Source organism: Pogona vitticeps, chromosome 6 (genome assembly GCF_051106095.1).
Source record: "Pogona vitticeps strain Pit_001003342236 chromosome 6, PviZW2.1, whole genome shotgun sequence".
NCBI classification, from domain to species: domain Eukaryota; kingdom Metazoa; phylum Chordata; class Lepidosauria; order Squamata; family Agamidae; genus Pogona; species Pogona vitticeps.
Window position 1 is genome coordinate 34512960 of NC_135788.1, and position 12503 is coordinate 34525462.

The 12503-nt window shown below is 39.3% G+C and overlaps 1 protein-coding gene across 3 annotated transcripts in view; it reads right to left on the minus strand.

Moving 5' to 3' along the window:
- The window catches only part of IGF2BP3 (insulin like growth factor 2 mRNA binding protein 3), a 115296-nt gene extending 113193 nt beyond the window's left edge, over positions 1-2103 (minus strand). Inside the window, exon 1 of one of the 3 annotated variants that reach the window (XM_020781090.3) lies at positions 1215-2103. In XM_020781090.3, the coding sequence (XP_020636749.1) occupies positions 1215-1389 (175 nt within the window). In that variant the 5' untranslated portion in view covers positions 1390-2103. Of the gene's footprint in view, positions 1-287; positions 779-814; positions 1050-1214 lie in introns of those variants that run through there. The other 2 variants (XM_078377191.1, XM_020781099.3) reach the window with 2 other exon arrangements.
- Positions 2104-12503: the final 10400 nt, after the last annotated feature.

A 12503-nucleotide genomic window follows, 5' to 3' on the forward strand; every position in this document is an offset into this window, starting at 1 on the left:
AGAGAGGTCGAGATGCTTGCTGAGTGCGTCAGAGCCAAAGGGAAAGCGAAATAAGTGACACCCAAGGAGCAGCCGCGAAACGGGCCTCCAGGCCTCGACCTCTCTCTACCTCGAAAGGAACAGGAGCGCGCGAGGGAGGCAGGAGAGTGTTTTTGTTGTGTGGCGGCGTTGGCGCTTTTAAACGCCCGAAGTTTCGCTTCTTCCCCACGGCTCTTCAAGGAGGCCACTGAATAAGCTTGGGGAGTTGGGCACCCCAGGTGGAGGCTTCCCCCCCCACACACACACACCCGGCTCCGAGGCACGCGAGGTGGCACGTTTCCACAGAAGCCAGCCCAACTCTCGGTGCGTGCGCGGTTTGCGCCCGGGCAGCTTCACCGAACGGCACATCGTGCTCGCCCGAAAGCCTGCCCGCTGGAGGGTTTCCCCGACTTCTGCCGCCACCTGCCCTTCAGGCACCCGGGAGCTCGCGTCCCCCAAGGGCCCGAGAAAGCCACCGTTTTCTATCTGGGGCCCCGAGAGCCCCTTCGCCACGAAACAGGCGGCTGGTGGCTGGGCCCTGGCGTGGGCGCGCCGCTTTCTTCCGCGCGCACCTCCCTTTACAGCGGTATTATGGGCGACGTTTTGCGCGCCTCGACTCTTTCTCTCTACTACCGACATCGTTTTCTTCTCCTTCGCCAGCGTTTCTTTTCCAACGTGAGCGTCCGTTTTGCGTACGCGCCCGCCTCAAAGCCTCTCCGAGGCCTTGCGGCGCCCATTCCCGCTCCCCCGTTTCGAAAGGGGAAAAGGCTTCAAACGCCACCAGTTTGCGCGTTACCTGACAGCGTGCCTTCTAGTTGCGAACCGAGAGGGAGAGGAAGGAGGCAAGCTCCCCGGGTCGTCAGGCCAACCGGCCAGCCGTCCTCGGGAAGGCCTTGTTTAACGTCCCTAAAGCCCTCCAAAAAGAAGTCCACCCCATTCCAACCCTTCGTGACGCCGGGCCGATGAATCTCCCTTAGAGAGAGAGAGCTCTCGGGGGTTCTGCCAGAGATTAACATTCACCGCCGAAACGTTTAAATTAAAATCTTGAGAACAACATGCAGCGCGGGGGGAGGGGGGTACAGAAACAACTACATGAGGGCTGAGGAGAAAGGACGAGACGGTGACCCAAAACAGAGGAGTGGGTAGTGGGGGAGGGGGAAGGAGAAGCGAAGACGCCGGAGAGGTTATCCACCCACCTGAAAGGGCCTCGATGGCCTTCATAGCCCAGTTCTCATCGGGGCAGTCCACGAACGCGTATCCCGTCTTGACGAGAAACTGGCCGGTGAAAGGAATCTTGGACTCTTTAAAGAGACTTTCTAGGTCCAGTGGACTCACATTCTCTCCCAGGTTCCCGATGTACAGCTTATTCATCTTCTTAGTTAATTAAAAATAGAGCTTAATAATTAAAAAAAAAACCACACACACACACACACCACGCGCACGCTGGCTTGCAGCAGCAGCAGCAGCAGCAAAAATCCTCCCAACGATCCAGCGAATACAATAAAATAAAAGCCGAAGGGGGCGTTTAAAAAAAAAAAAGAATTACAACTGCTGCTTATATCCGTCCGTCCGTCCCCCACCCCTCCCTCCTTTCCTCTCACCCGCACAAACGCACTCTCTTCCTCTTACACACACCCCAGAGTTTTTTTTATATATAAAAAAACCGTAGTCAAATTGGAATAGCGAATGTCCGCTACGTTATCCGAAGCGACAGTAGAAATCACGACGCTTTTGGAACTAGGATGGCGGTTTAAGGAGGGGGGAAAAAGGAAAGGGAGGAAAGAGAGGGGTGAAACTACTTTTTTTTTTGTCTTGCCCCTAAGCCCCTTTGGCAGCAGCGGGCGGAGTATGAAAATGTTACAATGCGCGAATGTAGGCACCGCCTCTCCAAAAAGAGGGGGGGGGAGACCACAGAGTGGGAGGAGGGGAACGGAAAAAAAAATTCACTTGAATATTCCGGCTTTTTTGAATGAGCCACGTGTTCAAACTACAAATCAACTTCTCACGTGAGGAATCCCAAACGCCTCAATTAGATAGCCGCCGATTTCAGCTCGCACACTCACGAAGGCGGAGGGGGAGCGAATCTGGCCTGAGCTGTCCAGGACAAGTTTTTTAAGAAAGAGAAGGCTGGCTGGGCGCGGAGCCCTGACCGCGTGGTCTCTTTCCCCTCCCCCTGTTTACTACTTTCCGCGGCGGGTTTGGCTGCTCTACACACACACACGTATAACCAGACACGCTTATCTCGCCCAGTTAAACCTGTTGTGGGGTCGAGACGCTCCTAATCTGACTTGTCGGGATCGGGGCACTGCGAAGTCTACAGAAAGGGCCGAGGAAAGACGCGAGGCTCCATCTGGTTTTTTTTAGCGCAGTTGGAAAGGGGGTAGGAAGGAGAAAGACAAGGAAGGAAGAGGCCAAATACAAAATAATGGCCACCCCTTCCTTCTGCCTCCTCCCTCCGGATCGTCGGAATGTTCCCTAAGGATGCAGGCAGAATGCCGCGCATACCGCTGAGTGGATTGCAATCTCCGCTTTTGGGTGAACCTGGGTGTTCTTCTGCATGGGGCTTGTGTTACTTATGGCCCTCCCAAGATCATCCATGTGCGCCGCGCCGCGATCACTTTTTTATTTTTTTTGTCTGCGATTTCGTGTTTGGTGGCTCTGTCTGCTCTCCAGTTCGCCATTGGCTGCGCGCCAGAGAAAGACCGAGGGGTCTCGCAGAGGGGCGGGAGAGAGGAGGAACGAGGGTCTCCTTGAAACAGCTCCCACGCACCCACCCCCCCTTTCCTTCCTGCATAGTAATATTTCTGGCGGTTTGATGAGCGTTGGTTGCTGCGATTCGAGCGCTCAACATTATGAATCGAAGGACAAAGGGGGTGGAGGCCAGTTGGGGAGTGATTTTAAAAAGTGGGAGTGCGCAGGGGCAGAAAGAGCGTGCTCCTCCGGACATCTCCCCCCGCAACACACCAAGCTGTTTCCTTCCCCCTTTCTTTTAAATTTACTTAAGGGTGGTTTCTAGCTCAGGAAAAAAAATGGGAATGATTAGACAACACAGCCTTAGGATTACCGTAGCACATAGAATCCACCCACCTACCCACCCCCTTCTCCTCCCCCTCCCCCCCTATTTGGTTCAAGGAACCATTCATAATTTTCAACATTTGTAAAGAGCACAATGGTGGGTTTGTGGGGGGAGGGGTCAGGGTGTGTGGAGCCTGGTTCCAGTGCAAACAAAATGTTGCCTGAAAATGAAGAAAGGATACGGAAATGAAAGCCAGCACTGTATTAAATATATAGGAATCCAGTAGGTTTTGTTTAAGAATTCACTTCCATGAAAGGGTTCATTTATTCTGCATGGGGAGGAAGGGATAGGTTATAATGGGCATGCTAAAACAATTACTTTTATTTAGTTAATAGTGACAATCACATGCATTATATTTTTTGTAGAAATATATATGCAGAAGGCTGAATTTGTTTCTTTTACGGCTTACTAACCCCAGTGTTCTAACTAAGAAGTAAACAAATATGGTTTTAGTTTTAAAAAGTAAAGTACTTTGGATGAGTTTTGATTATTGTCTTTGTTATAGCAATGTTTTGGTTTTTAAAAGTATCCGATGGGTTTGTGTGCATGAATGTATTTTTTATAAAACAGAAACAGTAGTACTGGCAAGAGGAGGATAAGATGTAGAAAGGTATTTAAGAACAATGTGAAACATGTTGTACCATACAACTAAATTGTTACAGTTCAATTACTTGTCACTTTGATCAAACAAATAATTCTATTAATTTATATTTTATTGACAAGTCAGATATAAATCATTGTTTTACTATATTAGAACATTTTAAATTTTTGATTAATCAATTGATCATTTAGATAACCTATTAATCTATACTTTTTTGCTCTTAGAGGATGCCTACTTTTTCTACACTAGCTTCTGCGATTCTAATAGCCTTATTTATAAGTTTTTGGAATCAAGCTGAAATATGGGTTTTTCTATCAATGAGTCTCTCAATAATTCAGCTTGCATTTTTTATTTACAATCTGGGTGTGTTTCTTTGGATAATGAGTACTAGCAGAACTTTATACTTCAAACATTTTATATTTTAGTATTTTATTAGTTTATTTATATTCACATATCTTGGAATTAAAGGGAGTAAATTCAATTCAGAATGTAGAAATACAATGTTAGAATAAGCTGAATTGCTAACCATTTGCTCAGGGAGTTACGTTGAAATCAATGGAGTTTATAACATTTAAGGAAACTTGTTTAGTTTCTACCCATTTCCTCTAAAACAATTAAACAATCTCTTTATCTAAAATAGCATTAAGCTTCTTTTTGTAACAGAAACAAGACAAACATTAGCTAATTTTGTTAAACTAAAATCCTAATAGTTAAATTTGAAATCATGTTTATAGCAGTAACAAGTTTCAATATGTATACAAATTATAGTTTCAGTTTGAGGCTCAAAAATAAATTACAGGCAAAACAAAATAAAATTTTATTAGTTAAAACCCTTAATTTATTTGAGTCCAAAGTATTTTAATTAACTTGTTCCATGTTAGATGTGCAAGTTTAGTAATATTTCAAAACACTTAGGAAAGTCCTGTTTTCAGTGACATTTCCTGTGCAAATTAGTGTATTAATTGGTAAAAATTTCCTGTCAAAATAACTAAAATACATTGACATAAAAGTTTTCATTAATATCTTAAAATAGTTGTTATACTTTGTACCAGCAAAGTTGGTTGATGGAAAAACATTAAAACACTGAAGCAATATAATGAGATACAAATTTCTTATTTGATTTTAGTAGCCCCAAAATGCAATTTAATGGAATGGAATTTTAAGTTCCGTTTACAATCTGACTATAATGGAGTACTTGAAGAATATAGGGATAGATTCAGAAACGTTGTTAGAACAAAGTTAAGTTGTCAGTTGTTATGCTTTACAAAAATACCATGTTTTGTAAGTAACTAAACACTTGCTGGAAAAATACTAAAATGGGTGAGGTAATCTACCGCTTGGAAAAGCTGGGCCTGATCTAATGAACTCTGACCTAATTTTAATAAATTAAAAACCAATGATAGGATTCTTGTATTCTCTGTGCATGTAATATAGAATGTACACTCTGTTTTGGGGGATGTAGCAGAAGTGTATGTTAAAAATGCGTAAGGGTGGGGGAGTTGAATAAACCGTACTTCTCATCGGGGATGAATGTGGGGAGAAGCGGAGAAAATGGATGCCTGAATTTGCAGAAATCCGGGAAGGTTATCCAAAACCTTCTAACTATATTATCCTAATGCTAGAAAAAGCGTAATTGGTCGACATTGCAGTACGTTTTTACCTACCCTCCCCTTCCTTATTTCCCTCCCCGCCCCCATCTTGCCTTTGGCATAACGTATTACTTCCTATAGCATGCCGGACACAGATTTGACCGGCTCAAGCGTATCTACAGCTGATTCATACGTAAACAGTCCTGAAAAGAGACGTTTCCTACGCTTCTCTGTGTTGTGCGGCAGACCGCGCAGTCCTACGTATGCTTACTCAAAAGTAAGGCCCATTGAGTTCAATGGGCTTTACTCTCAGAATATTGGGTGAAGCCATAATCACATTCCCAGGCAGACAACACGTGTTTTTTCCCCTCTAGCCTAGCCAGTGGTATAAAAACGCATGCAGTGTCGAAAAACTATTCTGGGCAAACATTTTTCAGACGTGGGCTCCTCCAGTGGGGGCTGCGAAGCCGCTCCCCTGAGGAGAAGCGCTCGGGGCGACCCCCTCGCAATTTAGCCACAAGCGCAGCTGCATGGGAGCAGCCGTAGTAATCGTAGTAAAACGGCGCGTGAGTTCAGGGACGTGACTCTGGCCTGTGTGTAGCAGGCCTGCACTCCATTGGTCGGAGGCTGCACCAATCAACGCTCGGAGCCTCGTTTTCGCCGGCGTGCCCGGCTGCCTGATTCGTTCCCGCTTCTCTCCATTCACTGGCTTCTCGGGCGGTCTTCGCCGCTTTTTTTTTTTTTTTTTTGACTGTGGCGCGAAATTCTCTCCTCACCCCAGCCCACCCCCCGCCGCCGCCCTCCCTCTGCCTCGCGCCATTTCATATTTGGGACCTCTTTTGTTTGGCAGGGAAGGGTTGGTTTCTCTCTGACTTGTGCTAATAGGTCTTTTTTTTTTATTAAAAAAAAAAGATTGGCGAGGGGAGAAAGAAAAATAGCGAACTGGTAGAGCGAAGAACTAGCTACATTTGTAGCCTACAGCTTCCCTGTTATGTGTTCTTCTTCAATCTAAATGGCTGATGAAGGTGACCCGTTTAGGGGGTTCGGAAATTGTAATCTTACACCAACCTGTATTTCTACACTGAAGGTTCTCGACATTTTTACAGAGTTGCTTTTTAAAGTTCACTAGCCAGTAGCCTAGGTTTGTACTTTTTCTCGTGTGTATTATTAAAGTTGCTTTGAATTGCACCTTTTCAAAGTGCAAACGGGTTTTCGGTGAGATAGGATTAAACCCTTAAAACCAAAGCTTGAATGAACAGATCTCTAGAAAGATTGATGACAGAGAATACTGTTAGAATGAACGAAAACAACACCTACAGATAATATAAAACAGTGAAGGATTGTCTCTTGAAACGAGCTTTCTTTGGGAGAATTATTGTTTGTTGTTGAAAAGTTAATATGCAATTTTTTTCCAATAAAATATTAATGAGAGAAGTATTGAAATCACTACTCAGGAAGATTGTGAACTGTTTTAGCACAGCACATATTCTCCGCATCTCTGTGGTTGTAATAATCTGGAGGATGGAAATAAGGCAAAGCTAGTATGCAGTCTTATGAAATTTTAATTTAAAGAGGGAAATCTAAGATTTCCTGTGGTAACTAAATGCATTCAGTAAACATTCAACAGCTGTGAACAGGATGTTACTCTTCCTTGGAAGTATTCTATACCTTTCACAGCTGTAAGGGAAACCTAAGGCAGGTGAAATTTGGGCTGCATTTCATCACCTGTGAAAGTTCTGTGTGTTTATCTTTGCCTTTCATGAAGCTGACAAAGATACACAGAAAACCTGCCAGAAGGAAAGGTGGTAAACTTGTTTCCTAATACTGTTATGGTATCAATGTGAACATAAAATACTTAGTAAATTAAATGGAATAGTTTTCATTTTTTGTCTGAGACCTAGCACGTTATAAATATTTGTATAATTTTTGTTTGAGATTAAGTAATTTGATTATCTATTTTCAGATTCTGAACATCATTTTTAAAGAAAAAACTAGGTTTTTCAGTAGAGAAATTAAAAAATAGTAATTTATAGCTTATATTTCTGTATTTTGTTAACATGAAAAATTTAAGAAATTGGAATTGGAAACCATTTATAGGAATCATACACTGGCATTTTCAGTGAATAATTGTCAAGAGTATACTTTTATACTCACTTCTAAACTTAGTTTTATGATTTTTTGTCTATTGGTAGCTTGAGTTCTATCAATTAATAAAATATTTGAAATACCTTTGTTCAAGTTTCATTTGATTACTGTATCAAGTGAAAAAAATTAATTAAAACAAATATTCATCAAAATATTAGGCAAAAATGTTTTGAAGTTTCAACTTAATTGTATCTTAACATCATATAATGATATTTTTTTTGGTAGAGCACTATCTTAATATACGCAATTGTGGTAGAATAGCATATGAATAGGATGGTATAGGGATATAATCTATATATTAGAATATTAGTTGAGTTTATGTAGCGTTCAAATTCAAGATTTCTATGGATTTTGGTAAATTAAACAATAACAGAATGTTCATAAATGCCACCATGCAAAGTCTGGATTAATGTGAATCTTGTATAATTTGTTTGAAGTCAAGGCTTGCTTATTATCTGTATAAACAAAGGTTAACAGGTATTCATTGTATTACTGTGAGACACATGTCCAAAGATGAAATCCCACAGCCAACCAGTGATGATCTGAAGAAATATTTATTTTGACTTTCCAGTTATCATGTAATATTATAAGGAGTTGATGGGCATACTCTCACAACAATCTATCTTTAAAAGATTAACACAGAATAGTCAGCAGTGTACTTCTGTGAATGTTTGCTCCCAATGGGTTTACTCCCAAGTACTTGAAGTTAATTCTAAAACAAGTTATCTTAGCAAAAGAAATGTAAGAATATGGACCTAATAACTCAGTTAAGTTGCAATCTTGGGCAAGCTTAACTTTTTCTTGAATAATGAAGATGTTTTATCTTCATAAAATATATTTTGTTTTGATATTTAGTCTTGATTTAATATCATTTTTTAATATTACAGGAGTACAGAGATAAGTTAGATTTTTAAATGTTTCAAAACAATGATCTTGCAATTAGTAATTTTGTGTGCTCAGTTTTCTACTTTTTAAAATGTCAAACTAGTTTTGCATTACTTTATGTTAACAAAAAAAAACAGTGAGAAATGCCTTAAATGATGAACTTGTAAGAACTTACAGCTACATTGCAAATTTCTGTTTGTATATTTACTGTTGAAAACCTAGCTCTACTTCCTTGGAAGCAAACTTCATTTATTTTAATGAAGCATTATTTCAAGAAACTGTAGTAGCCTTCAGGAGCCCTAATTGGTTGGATGCCAACCAAATTAGTTACACAAGTCCAACTTTTAAAAAGTATGAAAATGTGTTAATAAGTTTCCCATTCATTTCAACGGGAGCTATCTGCTTTTGGTACAGTCTTTGCATGTCCACTCAAAAATAAGTTCCTCATTATTTGCTTCATGAGAATGTAGCCTCAGCCTGGATCCAGTTAATTATGGGGAGAGAAAGAGTCTAGAAGTATGGATTTGTGATTACAAGCACAAATTTGCAGTTGCATATGTTCTCTAATATGAAAAAATGAGAAAAAGAATATCCTGAAATGAAGTCAGTCTTCATAACCAGCTGCTATTTTTACTTGAAGAGATTACACAGTTATTCAATAACTATATACTAACAACATACAGTTCTCTGCTCATTTTGATAATTTGAATTTATCAATTACAATCTGAAAATATGCCTGGAAATTGAATGGAATGCAAGTTCTGTTATTCTTGACTAGTTTGAAATTCATCCTCCTAAAGTTGTTCTCATAGGTAGTTTAGTTTTCAATGAATTTACAAATTCCTATTTTAAGAAGAGAAGATTCTTGAGAGAAATTTACTCCCCCAAATGGTAGGAACATGATTTAAGGACAGTATATATCTGTTAAACCTGAAAATGCCAGTTTGAGAGTTAGATAGTATCAGTTTACTTGGGTTATCATATGTTATATTATTTGACTGTAGCTCAAACTTGTTGAAAAAAAACATTCATTGGTGTGATTGAGCTGTGTGAAAATAATAGCTGGAAAGGCTTCTCTGGACCATCTTTCATACAGTAAAGGGTTTTGCACTTTACAGTTTGAGAGCGATACATTCCTGACAAACATCTTCTGTGATACAGATTGCAGTTCACTGATGATGTTCTTAAATTTGTCTTGCCCACCTGTAATAGTTTTGGTCCATCAGTCAATTTGGTGGATATTATGCTAAAATACTTCCTGCCCACTATGTTTTGCAGCTTAGTATCTTTAAACCTACGGAAGGAAACAACAACAACAAAATTATAGGAAAATAATGTCAGCATCTCCTTTACCTAAACTTCTAATATCCCTGCTAAGCTAGTAATCATATTTGCTTACTGATAGCTAAAGGTGGTAGAAGAAGCTTCTGCTTTAGGTGTGAGTACTAACTTCTCAGAATTCAAGTTAAGAAAGCACCATAATAGAGGTCACAGAGGGCAGACAGAAACCCAGTTTTGCTACAGCAAACTAGGGGTAAAGCTTTAATATATAAGCAAACAGAGTGTTTTGATAGGTAGTACTATAAGAGGAAGGGAATATCTACAATACCTGCTGTATTTGGTTTTTAGAAATAAAACTTTGCTATAGATATTTAAAAACCCAATAAAATTGGAAAAATCCTTAGGAAGATTTGTTTCCTTTAGATGCATCTTGCTTACTACAAAAAGAATCATGTTCATATAAACTCTAGCATATGTGTTGCCCAGCTTTAAACTGAAGACTTTATTTCTACAGATTTACAGCAGATCATACACTGACAGTGCCAAAGCAATCCTTTCCTCCTGTGATAGAAATATGAATTCTTGATATCAAAGCCTGTTTTTAAAATCAAGCAAACAATCTTTTAGTTCAGTGTTTCATCTAAAGAAAATGAAGATCAATATATTTCAAAAGGAAAAGTTCTGAAGCCTTGTTCCTTTAAAAATATATCCTATTTTGTCTAAAGGGCATCAAAATAATTTACATCCTTAAAAAGAGAGAAGCAAGCAACATATAGAAAGAAAGAAAACTTTGTTTTAGATGACTGAATCTTTAGCATTTGTTTTTTAGGACTCAGACTTTGAGGGGAACTTACATTGCAGACTGTCAATGTAATTTTTCTTCCAGACATGTGAATACATGTAGAAAGAGGGGAAAGAGAGGACACATCAGTCAGTTCTCATAGTATTCTTCTAGATAAAATGCAGGTTTTTCATTTTTTTTCTAGGCAAGTATTGTGTTCCCTTCACAGTTAAATGAGAAGCAGAAATTCAGTAGTTTTAAAGAGTACACAGCATGAAGATATAGAGTAAGCTGCACCTGTTGAATTAACCTTTCATGCTGCTGTTAAAAGCCTCATAATAGGGTAGCAGGTTTTGGTTTTGTATACTATTTATTAGCTACTGTCCTCAATTTCCTTCCTGTCAGATGTGAATACTAACTTGTTATCTTTGATGTTTCAAAGCTGGTCAGTGCTAGTGGTAACAAACTATTGGTATTGATGCAAATACTTTTGTCTCTGCATAATCTAATTTCTTTTTGAACCACTTTTGGGGAGACTTGTCTGTATCTAAAGTATATTTTATAGCACCAGTGCGGAGATCATTTAATAACTTTATCATCCAATACTTAGAAACGCATTGGCTGTTTGTTCCTCTTCTTGATGTAGTCTTTTGTTTCTGTGCAGTAGGAATAATATAATATAAATATAATCTGTGTTTGGATCAAGGGTTTTAAAAAGTATTGTTTGTGGTGTTTCTTTTCAGTCTTTATGAAGCTGTAATAATTCCAAGAACTTTTCATTAAATGAACATAGTTCATAGTGGAGTTGATATTTAACAGTAAAAATAGCCACCTCACCCCATTACAATATCATTATTTGCATGGATAAACAGCATTGTATGTAAAATGTTGGGAGATATTGACCACTTTTTTGATCTAAATGTTAAGTTTCAAAATGATCAGGAGAGGAGAGCAAAGAAGTCTGATAGAACAGCATGACATCAAACTGTTCTGTGCTCTGCCATTCTTGGGGGTACTAATGAAGGAAGTTCCTATTTTTCTGTTGAACCTAATAAAGATAATCTTTAATGGAAGGGCTGGGCAGAAATAAGAACATGTTCAGTGAATGACCAAAAGCCAACTAGTTGCTGGGATTCTCACTAAAAGTGCTGGATTAAATAGAAAGGCAACTCTGTTCTTCTTAAACTGCTACTCAGGATTGCTTAATACAGATACCTTCCTCGTTATGCCATCAAGCCACTTCTGAATTATGGCAACCCTTTTCAAGGTTTTCTAGGTAGGGAGTAATCAGAAGTGCCTTACCATTTCCTTCTGTACCATGAGTTATTAAATAGCTGGGTATACATTTTGAGTACAGTATATGAATTGAAAACAAGGTGGATCATGAGGATTCTAATGAAACTGTTGTTACCCTTTGTCATATCCTGTTATTTACTGTATATATTTCTGTTCTATATTGTGCCGTAGACTCTAACAGGATAAAGTGCAATATATAAATATTTTCCCCCAAATAATTGGGGAAATGTTAATTGTACCTTTTAAGGTACACTACTCGAGACTGAGGATTCCCAGTGTGGTGAAGTGGATAGAGTGATGAACCATGACTCTGGAGATCAGGGTTTGAATCCCTACTTGGCCATGGATACTCATCAGGAGAGTGGAACTGATAAAATCACTCCTTAAATATTTCACTTACCTTGAAAACCCTATTAGGGTTGTTATAAGTCAGTTCCAACTTGACAGCACAGACTCAAGACTGAAGTAAAATTGTACCTTTTTAAAATGGTTTCTACTATATTCTTTCCTCCAGGACCTCCATGCGTGTCTTGTATATCTGCACATTTATTGCAGTATTATTGATTTATTTTTCCTGTACTCATGGTTCTGTTTGCAACTCAGTAGATAAAATTTGCTTTGAACTATGGTGCTTAAAACATCACATGAGTGAAGTATGTCTTATATTTTACTGGCATATTTATTCATATTTGATGTCCTGACTAGCTGAAGATAGGTAAGTGCTGATACTTTAGTTTTTTCCTCAGATTTTTGCAAATAAACTGTTTTCATTTTGATTCTGGAAATTCAATTTTGTAACTATTAATGGTGGTACTACAACCTGAAATCTGT